The sequence below is a fragment of the Staurois parvus genome, unplaced genomic scaffold, assembly GCF_062004578.1.
Source record: "Staurois parvus isolate SC_StPar_1 unplaced genomic scaffold, SC_StPar_1.0 ptg000147l, whole genome shotgun sequence".
NCBI lineage: Eukaryota > Metazoa > Chordata > Amphibia > Anura > Ranidae > Staurois > Staurois parvus.
The window spans coordinates 25,351,046-25,366,827 of NW_028317943.1; the positions used below are offsets into that span (position 1 = coordinate 25,351,046).

The following is a 15,782-nucleotide window of genomic DNA, read 5'->3' on the forward strand; positions in this document are numbered from 1 at the left end:
GCATGAACGTCCACGAAGGACAACAATGGTGGATGATCGCAGGATCCTCTCTATAGTAAAGAAAAACCCATTCACAACATCCAGACAAGTGACGGACACGCTCCAGGAGGTGGGCGTATCATCGTCTACAATCAAGAGAAGACTCCACAAGAGCAAATACAGAGGGTTCACCACAAGGTGCACACCATTCATAAGCCTGAAGAATAGAAAAGCCAGATTAGACTTTGAAAAAAAACATCTAAAAAAGCCAGACCAGTTCTTGAAAAGCATTCTTTGGACGAATGAAACTAATTAATCTGAACCAGAATGACGGGAAGAAAAAAGTGTGGAGAAGGCTTGGAACAGCTCATGATCCAAAGCACACAACGTCTGTAAAACATGGTGGAGGCAGTGTGATGGCATGGACATGCATGGCTTCCAGTGGCCCTGGGACATTGGTGTTTGTTGATGATATGACAGAAGACAGAAGCAGCCGGATAAATGCTGTAGTATTTAGAGATATACTGTCAGCCCAGATTCAGCCAAATGCAGCAAAGTTGATTGGATGGCGCTCCACAGTACAGATGGACAATGATCCAAAACACACTGCAAAAGCAATCCAGGAGCTTTTGAAGGAAAAGAAGTGGAATATTCTGCAATGGCCGAGTCAACCACCTGATCTCAACCCAATAGAGCATGCATTTCACTTGCTCAAGGCAAAACTAAAGGCAGAAAGAAACACAAGCAAAGAACAACTGAGGACTGCTGCAGTTAGAGCCTGGTAAAGCATCAGAAAGGAGGAAACCCAGTTTTTGGTAATGTCCATGGGTTCCAGACTTCAGGCAGTCATTGCCAGTAAAGGATTCTCAACAAAATATTAAAAATGAACATTTTATTTATGATTATTTTCAATTGTCCAATTACTTTTGGTCCCTTGAAAAAGGGGGGATGGCTACTCTTAAGAACTGTAATTCATAAACCCTTTCTCCAATTTGGATGTACATACCCTCAAATGAAACCTGAGAGTGTGCACTTTCAGCTCCCTGGTCTGCACCTCCCACGCCCGACTGCAGGACTTCTCAGGACTTCCCCCCTCCTCTGGAACTCACTACCCCAATCCATCAGACTGTCACCTACCCTCCTCACCTTTAGGCGCACCCTGAAAACCCATCTCTTCAGGGAAGCCTACCCCGCCCTCACCTAACAGCTCCTAAGATCTCCTCCACTCCTCTTACCACTCCATCCCCCACAGCCACTTCCTCCTGTACCACTATCCCCTTCCTCCTAGATTGTAAACTTGAAAGAGCAGGGCCCTTGACCCCCTCATGTTTTGTTTTGTTACTGTATTGTCTCATGTTTTGTCCCCCACTATAATGTACAGCGCTGAGCAAACCTTTTAGCGCTATATAAATACTGTATAATAATAATAATATCCATTATATAACTATAGCTTAAATATGTTTTAGTAAATACCTGAAAAAAACTAAAATTGTGCCTCTGTCCAAATATATATGGACCTAACTGTATCTAATATTAATATATCCTGCTCCTGCTGAATTCTATGAATTGTATGTGGAATTTGGTACATGTGGAATAGACGTTTTATGGCACGCTCTACATTCCTAGAGCTCTAATGGCCTTACAGGTCATGTGTGACTGCTTGACTGAGTTATTATTGTTTTTCGATAGGGCAGAGGAAAGTGTTTTTCATGGTTCCTGAAAAACAGACATCCTGCCAAGACTAATTAGCTGTTTATAGCTGCCATCCAGGCCTAGGCTCTGGGGTCTATTATGTTTAATTAAAATAAGAGACATTGTACAGGATTCTGACCCGGAATAAGAAAACAACTGCTGCAAAAGTGACTGCAGAGCTCAATCTCAGTCTTCTAAAGCCTTTGTCCACAAAAACTGTGTGGAAGGAACACCATAAGCAAAACATTCATGGGTGAACTGCAATTGCCAAACTACTAGTGACTGATATTAATGCTCAGAAGGGGAGAGAGTGGTGCAACATCCATAAATTTTGGACTGTCGAGCAATAGAAGATTGTAATATGGTCCAATGAATCGAGCTTCACACTGTTCCCAATCACTGGATATGTATACAAGTGGCAAACACTGTCCCAAGTTTACAACCAGGACTGTCTTGTGCCAATGGTAAAGCATGGTGGCAGCGCAATCATGGTTTGGGAAGCCATGTCTTCAGGCCCCATCATCACCTTGAAATTTAGATTTACTGCCAGCGACTATGTACAAATTTTGGCCGACCATGTGAACCCCATGGTGCAGACATTGTTTCCTGAAGACAGCGACATTTACCAAGACGATAATGCTCCAATTCACAAAGCTTGTGCTGTCAAATCATGGCTTGACAACCATGCAGATGAAATCTCGCATCTTCCCTGGTCCTGCAGTCGCCGGACCTCAATATCATAGAGCCACTATGGTCAAATTTGGAGAACAAGGCGCAGTCTCGTTTTCCACTTATGGCATCTCTCCGGGAAATGGAATGATTTTTGCATGAAGAGTTGTTTCAGATTCTATTATCCACCATCAAAGACTTATATTTGGAATCTGTCTTGGATTCCAAAGGTGGACCAACAGCATATAAGGTAACTATTTCATTCTTTTACCTGGTGTTTCCATAATTTTGTTCAACCCCTGTATGCATGTACAGCACATCTAGTTGTGAGTGCACATTTTTTTGCTGTGATGTCAGAAGGAAAAATAACAAAATTTGCATATGCCACTCAGTGTACTTCACCATAATAGACCCGTATTCATTAGTGAAGTTGGCACTATGCCCACATCTATTATAGATGATGCCTTGACAGGTAACATGTGCTTGGCCTTTTAACAATGTCACTGCTCTCTACAATGACACTCCATATTTAGAATACAGAGATAAAGCTTATCACACACTCTAACATAAAATGTATAAATAACAGTGTCATACATAAAGCAATGCAGTGCAATGTATAGCTGATTGTAGAAACCTAACAATACTTTTATCATTACATTTGCCACTGCCAAGTAAACAGCAATGGAAAAAAAGGTTAAAGGTACCATCTAGTAAGTGACTCTACAATAGACAGCTGTGAAAAATATGGTGTTCTGGGCACAATTCTGTGGCTAACTTTGTCCATACATTCTGCCTGCAATTCCAATCCTAGCAAAACGCGCCACAATTCTGCCGTAACTGTAACTCGACAGAATTGTGCAGCAATGGCAGCAAAGCCTGCATTTAAAATTGCACTAAGCTTGTCACCCAAAATCAGCAGGAGTTTGAAAAAAATATTTAACCAACAGACAGCATGGATTCATGAAAGACAGACGTTGTCAAACAAATCTGATTTCTTTTTATGAGGAGGCGAGCAAAACCTTGGACAGAGGGGTGGCAGTGGACATGGTATACTTGGATTTTAGAAAAGCGTTTGTCACAGTTTCCCACACATGGCTAATGTGTAAGTTAAAGTCTACAGGCTTGGAAAAATCTGTATGTAAATGGGTAGAAAAACTGGCTAAAAGATCTTATTCAAAGAGTAGTAGTTAATGATTCATACTCTGAATGTTCTAGGGTTTTCAATGGTGTACCCCAGGGTTCAGTGTTGGGACCCTTACTTTTTTATATATTTATAAATGATATAGGGTCTGGGATTAAAAATCCCATTTCAATCTTTGCAGATGACACCAATCTGTGCAGTGGAATAACGTCCTTACAGGGTGTCTTCAATTTACAAGCCGACCTCAATGCACTGTTTAATTGGGCAACTATGTGGCAAATGAGGTTTAATGTTGATAAATGTAAAGTTATGCACTTGGGGATTAGGAATATGCATCATACATACTAGGGGGGTACAACTGGGGGAATCAATGGTGGAGAAGGATCTGGGAGTTCTGGTAGATCACAATGGCATGCAATGCCAGGCTGCAGTTCCTAAAGCGAGCAAAATCCTCTCTTGTATTAAAAGAGGTATAGACTCCAGAGAGAGATATCATATTACCCCGGTACAAATCATTAGTAACACCTCATCTGGGATATGCAGTTCAGTTTTGGGCACCAATTCACAAAAAGAACATTGGGGAACTGAAGAAAGTGCAGAGAAGGGCAACCAAACTGATAAGAGGCATGGAGGAGCTCAGCTATGTTAAAAGATTATAGGAACTGAATTTATTCTCTCTTGAGAAGAAGATATTAGGGGGGATATGAACAACATGTATAAATACATCAGTGGTTCATATAGTGAACTTGGTGTAGAGTTATTCACCTTGAGGTCATCACACAGGACAAGGTGCCACTCTTTACGTCTGGAAGAAAAGAAATGTAATCTCCAAACACAGAAAGGTTTCTTCACAGTAAGAGCTGTGAAAATGTGGAATAGACTCCTTCAAGAATTGGTTCTGGCCAGCTCAGTGGATTGCTTCAAAAAAGGCCTGGATTATTTCTTAGATACACAGAATATAACTGGATACTTACATTTATAGGTAAAGTTGATCCAGGGAATATCTGATTGCCTCTCGGGGGATCAAGAAGGAATTTTTTTCCCAGCAGGAGCAAATTGGATCATGCTTTGCTGGGTTCTTTTTGCCATACTCTGGATCAACTGTGGGTGTAGGACTATAACTTTTTTTTTTATGGTTGAACTACATGGACTTTTGTCTTTTTTCAGCCAGACTAACTATGTAACTCCACAATACGTAGAAAGCGTATTTTCAGAATCGCAAGCGGAAACGCTCGTTTGTGTAATGCGATATCTGAACAGGGCCTTAATGTACTTATAAACTAGAACTCTAGTATGGACATTTGCAACACAAAAAATGTTACATCATATCACGTGAAGTGTCTGTCCAGGTGTTTTTCTTTGTTGGTGGTGGCAGATTTACTATACCTACAAATATATCTGCATGTCAGAGTGGCACTCTGCGCCTATTTCAGCCAAATGCTTATGGCAAGGCTTCATAGAGACCTTTTCACTTAAATTCTTTGGTCAAAGTTCCTGATGTGTTTCACAATGCAGTAAGAATATATCCCAAGACTCTTTCGATTGCATCCTATCTGAAGAAAACCAAATTGATGAATACAGGCGTTTAGGAGGGTACTGCCAAATGCATTGCAATACCAGTGAAAATGGATATTCATTAAAGCGTAAATAAACCCCATAATGTAACATAATGCAAATACTAGTCCTTGGTGTGATGGCTGCATTTGGATTTTTTAAGCTTCTTTTTCTTTTTTTTCACTTGGTGATCCTGCAAATAACATCCTTCCAGGACCATGGAAGTCACTCCTCCGCTGAATTTATAGAGGGACCCATGGCTTTCACCTTACGTTGCTCCCATGATATGTCCATGTGTATTCTCTTCATTACATGGGGGAAGGCAATTGGTAGTTTACAGAAGATAGCTAGGAAGGAAGATACTCTTTTGTGACAGCTCACAGAAGTGACGATGACACTGCATTTGTGGCAAAATCAACAAGTATTTTGTACATTTACTGAAAATGTTCTTAGTTTGAAAAAAAAATGAAGGCAGTTACTGCTTTTAAGGACTGTGCGCTGTGACATATTAAATTTTTGTTCTTAGGTTTAGTTGTCTCTTAAAGTGTCCCTGTCAATTTTACTCAGTAGCCCAGTAGCCAACAGCAAACTAAAGCCAGCAATTGGTTAAGGTCACAGAGCTAGTTCAGGCTCTGCAGGGATCCTGACAATAATGTCAGGATCTGCCCAGATGCCTGGACCGCAGCTGGCTCAGCCTCTCAGAGCACTGCTTAAAGCATGAGCCAGCAGCTCCCATGCCCCCCCTGTCCCCAGCGCTGGAAGGGCAGAGCACAAAGTAGTGACTGACAGTCACCACTGTGATCACAGCGGACTCAAGGACTGGGTGATCAGCAATCTTTGACTGCTCAGTTCTTAGTGTAGAGGCGGTAGTACACAGATACAGCATTGGATTGATGCTACATCTACTGTATATAGGTAAGATTGTTTATTTTTTTCGAATCCCACACTTCTCTGTTAAAGCACCTGTTGTTTGTTTACATTAGAAAGCTGCCATGTTTCTGCTGCCACAAAAAAAAAAAATCGGAAGCCGATAGCTCCCATCTAATTGCAAGCATTTATCTGTGAATGATCAGCCCTGGAAGCAGACTGTCTGTGTCCAGGGCTGATCATTTCCAGGTACTCGCTCCATGAGCGATTACATGTGAGTGGCAGCAGTTTAACTGCGGGAACTGTCAGCATCTCATGGCGTTCCATGGGGTTTCTACTCCCAGCTAATTACTGGGAATCCCTGCTGAGTCTCCCACATGTAATCACTAATGGTTCCATTCCAAGTGTGAATGGAGTCTAAAACCATTTGACATGGAGCTAATGTTAGGGCTTATGTTAGGAGTTAGGGCTCTTGGCTCTGACAGAGGAACAGATCAGAGGGGAAGTGGAATATCAGTAGCTTGTGCACAAAGTCTCTTTAAAATGACATGTTTTGCATTTAGAATGGGCTATTAAGTATACATAGTTAAATGCAGAACAAGTTGTAGTTAAAAAACTCGTAACTTCAAAAACAAAAAACATTTTTGTAAACTGAGTTTTTATCTTTGAGTGTTATTAGGGCCATTTTACTAATGGGACTTACGGCTGCAAAATAAGAGAGGTCATAACAGCTTATAACAGAAAGTTCACGTTATGGTTGAAGAAAAGCATCAGCATTCGGCATTTACTGTTCCCCTCAGTGTGATATGAGCTCAGGTGAAGGCTTGCACAAGCAGAGCTAAATGATTCATGTGGCCTGCCGACTGCTGGAATCCCATAGCTGATACAAACAGTGGAGCATAGTGACTACATACTACTGCTCTGTGCAAGAGACAACCTGGAGGATACACATGACAGCATGCTGATAGCGGTCTGGATGAGGTATTGGTCTTCTGCCTGTAAAGGTGGAGGATTAGACTAAGAGCTGAATGGTATATTTATTTATTCCAGGTACTTATATAGTGCCGTCAATTTACGCAGCACTTTACATATATATATATATATATACAAATACACTCTATATTGCCAAAAGTACTGGGACGCCTGCCTTTCCACATACATGAACTTTAATGGTATCCCAGTCTTAGTCCGTAGGGTTCAATATTGAGTTGGCCCACCCTTTGCAGCTATAACAGCTTCAACTCTTCTGGGAAGGCTGTCCACGACGTTTAGGAGTGTCTATGGGAATGTTTGACCATTCTTCTAGAAGCACATTTGTGAGGTCAGGCACTGATTTTGGACGAGAAGGCCTGGTTTGCAGTCTCTGCTCTAATTCATCCCAAAGGTGTTCTATCAGGTTGAGGTCAGGACTCTGTCCAGGCCAGTCAAGTTCCTCCAGCCCAAACTCGCTCATCCATGTCTTTACGGACCTTGCTTTGTGCACTGGTGCACAGTCATGTTGGAACAGGAAAGGGCCATCCCCAAACTGTTCCCACAAAGTTGGGAGCATGAAATTGTCCAAAACGTCTTGGTATGCTGACACCTTAAGAGTTCCCTTCACTGGAACTTATAGGCCAAGCCCAACCCCTGAAAAACAACCCCACACCATAATCCCCCTCCACCAAACTTTACACTTAGCACACTGCAGTCAGGCAAGTACCATTCTCCTGGCAACCGCCTAACCCAGACACGTCCATCGGATTGCCAGACAGAGAAGCATGAATGGTCACTCCAGAGAATATGTCTCCACTGCTCTATAGTCCAGTGGTGGCGTGCTTTACACCACTGCATCCGATGCTTTGCATTGCACTTGGTGATGTAAGGCTTTGATGCAGCTGTTCAGCCATGGAAACCCATTCCCCGAAGCTCTCTACATGCTGTTATTGTGCTAACTTGAAGGCCACATGAAGTTTGGAGGTTTTTAGCTACTGACTCTGCAGACAGTTGGCGACTTCTGCGCACTGTACGCTTTAGCATGAGCTAACCCCGCTCTGTCATTTTACGTGGCCTACCACTTCATGGCTGAGTTGCTGTTGTTCCCAGTTGCTTTCACTTTGTTACAATTAGTGGTGCACCGAAATTAAAACTCTGGTGCTGAAATCGAAAATTCAAAATGCACTTGACTGAAAACCGAAATGCGCAGTTTTTAAAAATGAATATATATATTTTTGGAAAAAAATACACTTTGCTTAAAAAAAACAAAAGAACCCCACAATATATACCCCAAGTTTTTGTAAACTATGAAAGAGGATGTTATGGTGAGTAAATAGATACAAAACATGTCATGCTTTAAAATTGTGCACGCGGAATGGTGTGAAACTACGGTACTTAAAAATCTCCATGGGGGATGCTTTAAAAATGTCTACAGGTTAGTAGTGTAAAGTTACAGAGGAGGTCTAGTGCGAGAATTATTGCCCTTACTCTGCATTCGTGGCGATACTTCATGTGTGTGGTTTGAACACTGTTTACATATGTAGGCATGGCCTACGTATGCGTTCACCACTATGTGCGAGCACAGGGGGATGGGGGCACTTTAAACTTTTTTGTTTAAATTTATTTAATGTTTTTTAATGCTGGGATCATTCGATGGTTTCTCAGATAAGGCTGAGAACTTACGAGCGGTGGCGGAAAGGTTTTTTCGGCACCTGTATCGGTGCTTTTTGTCATATCGGCCGACGGCCGAAAGGGGTGTTTTCAGTCGAAACGTTCCAGCCACCGAAATCTTGGTGCATCCCTAGTTATAACACCACTAACAGTTGACTGTGGAATATTTAGTAGCAAGGAAATTTCACAGATGGACCTATTGCACAGGTGGCAGCCTATCATGATACCACGCTTGAATTCACTGAGCTCCTGAGAGCGACCCATTCTTTCACAAATATATGTAGAAGCAGCCTGCATGCCTAGGTGCTTGATTTTATACATCTGTGGCCATGGAGGTGATTGGAATGCCTGAATCCAATGATTTGGAGGATTGTCCCAATACTTTTGGCCATATATTCTATATATATATATATATACTGTATATATAAAACATTCACATCAGTCTCTAACCTTCAAGGAGTGTAGAATATAAGATCCCTAACTCACATTCATACATACACATACTAGGGCCAATTTTGACAGGCACCAATTAACCTACCAGCATGTCTCTGGAGTGTGGGAGGAACCAGACTACCCAGAGGAAACCCACACAGGCACAGGGAGAACATGCAAATTCCAGGCAGGTGGTGCCGTAGTTGGGAATCAAACCAATGATCCTAGTACTGCCACGCAGAAGTGCTAACCATTTAGCCACGGTGCTGGTATGTGTGCCTACGCTTACTGCCATTTGTTAGATATCCTAGCAGTGAGCTGCATCCACTCTAAACTCATGCAAGCCCCAAACTATATAACGTTTCTGTTAGTGAAGTATTATGTAGTGTGGGAAATTTTCTCCTATGACACAGTATTAAAGCTAGCTGTGCACTTGTAGACTTCTCCTGTTCAGCCCCGCTGAACCTGATTCCCCCCTCTACACTAAATAGTGTGCATGGAGGACTCTGCACTGCCAGTTGGTGCATTTAGACAGCTGCAGCTCCAGCAGTCGCCTGAAGACCCGAATACTTACTTTTTAGCTGACACTTTTCCACCTGGCACCTTCAATTTTCAAACCGAAGTTTACCGACAGGACCACACACAGCTTGAATTATAGCCAACTGAGCAGGAATCAGTTGAAATTCAAGCCATGTATGGCCACCATTACTATTCAGTTAACTGTGGCATTGGCTATGACTCTGTGGGGGAGATTTACTAAAATGGGTACACCCAGAATCTGGGGCAGCTGTGCATAGTAACCAATCAGCTTCTAACTTCAGCTTGTTCAATTAAGTTTTGACAATAAGGCTGGCCATAGACGGGCTGTTTATCGGCCGATAAATGAAAAATCGGTCGATGCTGCCACCAATGCTTACGAAAAACATCCGTTTTTTTGTGGATTTCCCAGCATGACCGAAAAAAAGAAATGAAAAGATCCACGAAAAACGGCCGACGGCATTGCCCCACTAACGGTGTGAATATCGGCCGATTCGGCCGATAAATAACCCGTCTATGGCCTGCATTAAACCTGGAAGCTGATTGGTTTCTATGCACAGCTGTACCAGATTTTGCACCATAAAGTTTTATTAAATAACCCCCACTATACTTCTTAAAGGAGGCATACAGCCAAAGCTCAGCTGGCTGTACTTCTCCTATGAATCAGAGGAGTGCAGTTTGTTCTGTTGAAGTCAGCTGATGTCACAGAGCCGGTCCAGGCTGGGGCAAGAAGCGGCACCTTGCTCAGCCTTTCAGCAAGCCACTAAGGGCCTGAGCCAGCCACTCCTGCCCCCTCCACAGCCCAGAAACCAGTGAACTTGGGGGGCAGAGCAGACAGCGGTAAGTGACAATCCTGCTCTCTGCTCACAGTGGCGGTGAGAACTGAACGATCATGTGATTGCCAAGTTCTCACCCTTACAGCCAGCGGGGGACAAATACAGCGCCAGAGATGCTGCAACCACCTAGGTAAGCATGATTTAAAAAAAAAAATTCCCATACTTCTCTTTTAATTTGGATGTTTGACTTTTATGACTACACAATTAAATAAATTTCATGAAATGGTATGCTGGCGAATTATTACCACGGACATATATAAGCTGTGTACAAGCATTCATGAGCCTAAGCTCACCTCCAGTGGCCGGATAAACTTGGGGAGAGCTGCATCCACTCGATACTTTACAAGTGCCATCCAGCATGATGATACAGCATGGAACACTTTGTAACAGTCACTTCTATGACATGGTCTTACTACTTCAGTATTGGCTATATTGGATATGGAACACTTTGTAACAGTCACTTCTATGACATGGTCATACTACTTCAGTATTGGCTATATTGGATATGGAACACTTTGTAACAGTCACTTCTATGACATGGTCTTACTACTTCAATATTGGATATGGAACACTTTGTAACAGTCACCTCTATGACATGGTCATACTACTTCAATATTGGCTATATTGGATATGGAACACTTTGTAACAGTCACTTCTATGACATGGTCATACTACTTCAGTATTGGCTATATTGGATATGGAACACTTTGTAACAGTCACCTCTATGACATGGTCTTACTACTTCAGTATTGGCTATATTGGATATGGAAAACTTTGTAACAGTCACTTCTATGACATGGTCTTACTACTTCAGTATTGGCTATATTGGATATGGAACACTTTGTAACAGTCACCTCTATGACATGGTAATACTACTTCAATATTGGCTATATTGGATATGTTTCTCGTTTCTCTTTGATTTGGATATGGGACATTTAGGGCCAGTTCACACTACAAAAACACACTCCAGATGCATTCCAGATACGTTTTTGCTTACAGTTCACACCACATGCAGTTTTGATGCAGTCTGCTATGTTCCAGTACAGTTCTTTGCAGAAAAAAATGAAGCATACTCTACTTTTTTCTCTGCACTGGAAACTGACTGCACCGGTGTGAACTAGGGCCATTGGAATACATGGAAAACACTGTGCATGCATTTTTGATGCACAAAAAAATGCACTGGACTGCATCTAGTGTCCCTATCCCTTATAGTTACACAATGAAGACAGCAACTTTACTGAACCAACATGAAGGCTACCACAGAACAAGAGGTCACCCTGGACCCAGAACAAAAAATGGCTGTGCGTCTCTGCATGCATCTCTGTAGCCACAATCCAAAATATCATGTTCATATTGGAAGAGGTTTTTGGAAAACTGAAATTACTTGTTAAACTTCTTTCACTACCTAGACTGCAGTAGGTACTGGTGACCTAGCCAAGATAGGGCTTCGTCATCACTGCCTTCTAGCCCGATCTCACACATGAGCTGTATGTGACCTCATTTAAGCAGGCCATACATGGGTCAAATACCGAACGATTTGTTGATCGAAAATCGAAAACATTGTTCGTTCTGCAATCCGATGGTGCCACCAATGATTTCGAAATGATCGAAACGAATGATCAGTCGTTTTTCACGAATTTTCCAGCAAAATGGGGAGGAAGCACGAAAATTGTCCGGTGCCATTGCCCCACTAACAGAGTGAATATCAGCCGATTACTCTTATGTCTGATTTTCTAACGAAAAATTGTTTGAAAATCGACCCATGTATGGCCAGAATTAGTTTGTAATTATTCAACATAAACAGTGCCAAGTCACAAAGACCTGATGTTTGTTTTTGAAAAATATCACAGCAACAGGTCTGGTGTGGTACATGCACTGATCTCATGCATGTGCCATACTTGACCTGACATGGTTTGTATTGAATAACAAATCGAGATCATGTACAGCGCATGTGTGGGATGAAGCACAAACATCATTGGTGGGCCAGCACAAAATAAAGAAGCCTCCAATGACGGTTTTCAAAAAAATGGAAGCACAGGATTCCCATCTGTGTTGGGGGCAGACCAGTGATACTGCGAAAAAACCTATAGGAAAGATGTAAATAACTATTACTAAGTGTATTGTTTATTATATTATTATTGTATTGCTGTTGTCGGTTTTAATTTTGGGAGGGAGGAGGCAGGTCCACTTTAGTTCTTCCTTATGAAGGCCATAGACGGGCCGTTTATTGGCCGAATTGTTGGCCGATAAAAAATTGGTCGTTGCTGTTGCCGATGCTGCCACCAATGTCTACGAAAAACGGCTGTTTTTCGTGGATTTTCCAGCATGAATAGTGAAAAAAAACAGGTTGCGCTAAATAAAAAATACATTCAAATAAATATATGTCAATAAAACCACATATAAATAATGTAAAAAGTCCAGAAACAAAAAGTCCAAAGTGAAGTGATGCTTGATAATTGTAGGAGTGTTCAAAACAAATATCACCAAAGTGAATCCACCACCAAAACAGGTTAAATAAACTCACCAGAGCAATATGCCGATCATATTATAAATCAGCATACAGTGCTTGTTGCTCTGGGAGCAATGATCTGCAAATGGTTGAGGCAACACTGGGAGCTTAATATCGAATCTCCAGGGAGCAATACTCTGCTGGACTATATACCATATGGATCCACTTCAAAAAATCCAGCCAACAAATTCTCAGGATAATCAGACCGCCACTCGGGATATAAAGAAGTAAAGACTCGTGGTGCAGTACGTACTAAAAACTTCCAATTTAATAAAAATATTGCACTTACAAGTGGTGTCTATGCCGACATCAGCATATACAGCGTGATCAGTAATATAACACAACGCGAACCCAGCCTGGCTGCGCATGCGCTGTACCAAATGACCTGGGAGCATCCTGGCATCATATCCAAAGGCTCCGCCCTACACGTTTTGTCATCAACGTCCTCACAGAGCGGAAGCATTACCAATAAAAAGAAACGAGAAGATCCACGAAAAAAGGCAGATGGCATTGCCCCACTAATGGCGTGAATATCGTCCGATTTTTCGTGCGATAAATGACCCGTCTATGGCCTGCATTACTCTACCCAAAGCTAAAACAAAATCAAATTGTGGCTATACATACGGGATACCACAAAATTTTAAAGTGATGATCTGTGCAATCTCTGCTACCAGACCACAGGAGATCATTATCTACACAGGAATGATAGGGACGACGCTGTTTTTTTCATTCATGACAATCTGCTTTTGTATCATGCACTAAATATTTTTTTTTTTTTTTACTCTGATACAGCTTACAGGTTTATATCTGGTCTTCCAATTTGTGTATATTTATTTATTACAGGTACTTATATATAACTGTCAATTTACGTAGAACTTTACATATATATTGTACATTCACATCAGTCCCTAACCCTCAATGGGTGTACAATCTAATGTCCCCAACTCCCATTCATACATACACATACTAGGGCCAATTTAGACAGGAGCCAATTAACCTACCAGCATGTCTTTGGAGTGTGGGAGGAAACCAGAGTACCCGGAGGAAACCCACGCAGGCACAGGGAGAACATGCAAACTCCAGGCAGGTGGTGCCGTGGTTGGGATTTGAACCAATGACCCGAGCACTGCCAGGCGGAAGTGCTAACCATATATACACTGTGTATATTCATTATAAAAACTGGGAACTCATACCATCGTAGATTAGAGGCTATGAAATGACACGGAACATGATCTATCCAGAACACTCCAGTATATCAGACATTTGGGGGAGCAGCAGATGTGCCCACAGGACAGAACTCCAGAAGATGAGTCCCCCACAACCACATTATATAGTGTGCGGTTTTGCACATAGGGAAACCCATTTATTCCAATGGGGTGTCCTAAACACAAACATGGCAAAGACGCTCAGGTATCTTTTTGAGGGATTTTGTTTCATTTGCCATGTTTGGGGTGTCATTAACAATGAAAGACACTGCAAGTAAGGCACTTTTTTTAGCACACATGAAAAATCGTGTGACTTTTTTTTGTTTTAATCCATGTAATACACACGTGTGAATGCAGCTCTCTAATTGTAGCCATTCCTGCTGACTAATGCACTGCTCACCCTCCAGATCTGCCAGTTCTACAATGACAGGCTATGGCAGATCATCCCAATATAGAAAACCATTTGTGATCCTGGAACCCCAGGCTGAGAGCTGAGAGGTGACACCGCCTGTGATGACAGGTCAGTGTGACAACTTTGTATGACTTGCCCAGCCCATCACCTGCTCTATACACAGGAGTCAGGGGAAATGGAGTAAACAGCAGCCCGAGGGCCATGTGATCCCCCTGACATGACGGTAGGTGGCCCGCCTCCCAATGAAGACAGAGTGATGCTGCATCATGAGAGCTCCTGTCCCCCCAGTGATGACGAGTCATGGCCGGAGACCTGCTTACCTGCTGTGTGGAGGGAGAGCAGAATATACAGCGCCAGGGTGGGGGGCATGCGTCCGGGGAGATGAGCACCTTGTCCGGAGTGAGCGGCCTCTCCTCCTCCTCCTCTGTCTCTAATGTCAGCCCGGGGTGACAGACATGCGTGGGAGGGATGTCGGGAAATTCCTGTGCACCCAGCTCCAAATATGAGCATGGAATGAACCTGGGAAGCCGCGACACTGGCCTGTGCGCCTCTGCCTGATGCCCGCCTCCTCCTACCCCGTCCCAGTCCCACTGAGCTGTGCCTACAGACGGGGACTAGGCACCCTGAGAGAGACAGGGACTGGGTACCCTGAGAGAGGGACTAGGCACCCTGAGAGAGACAGGGACTGGGCACCCTGAGAGAGACAGGGACTGGGCACCCTGAGAGAGACAGGGACTGGGCACCCTGAGAGAGGGACTCGGCACCCTGAGAGAGACAGGGACTGGGGGCCCTGAGAGAGACAGGGACTAGGCACCCTGAGAGAGGGACTGGGCACCCTGTGAGAGACAGGGACTGGGCACCCTGAGAGAGACAGGGACTGGGCACCCTGAGAGAGACAGGGACTGGGCATCCTGAGAGAGGGACTAGGCACCCTGTGAGAGACAGGGACTGGGCACCCTGAGAAAGGGACTAGGCGCCCTGAGAGAGACGGGGACTGGGTGCCCTGAGAGAGACAGAGACTAGGCGCCCTGAGAGAGGGACTGGGCGTCCTGAGAGAGACAGAGACTAGGCGCCCTGAGAGAGGGACTGGGCGCCCTGAGAGAGGGACTGGGCGCCCTGAAGAGAGACAGGGACTGGGCACCCTGAGAGAGGGACTGGGCACCCTGAGAGAGACAGGGACTGGGCACCCTGAGAGAGACAGGGACTGGGCACCCTGAGAGAGACAGGGATTGGGCACCTGAGAGAGGGACTGGGCACCCTGAGAGAGACGGGGACTGGGCGTCCTGAGAGAGGGACTGGGCACCCT

The 15,782-nt window shown here is 43.5% G+C and overlaps 1 protein-coding gene across 2 annotated transcripts in view; it reads right to left on the reverse strand.

Annotated features, from left to right (window-relative positions):
* Window positions 1–15,010, reverse strand: part of MSRB3 (methionine sulfoxide reductase B3) — a 191,051-nt gene extending 176,041 nt beyond the window's left edge. The window contains exon 1 of one of the 2 annotated variants that reach the window (XM_089674150.1): window positions 14,797–15,010. In XM_089674150.1, the coding sequence (XP_089530276.1) occupies window positions 14,797–14,986 (190 nt within the window). In that variant the 5' untranslated portion in view covers window positions 14,987–15,010. The remainder of the gene's footprint in view (window positions 1–14,796) is intronic. The other variant, XM_089674151.1, reaches the window with a different exon arrangement.
* Window positions 15,011–15,782: the final 772 nt, after the last annotated feature.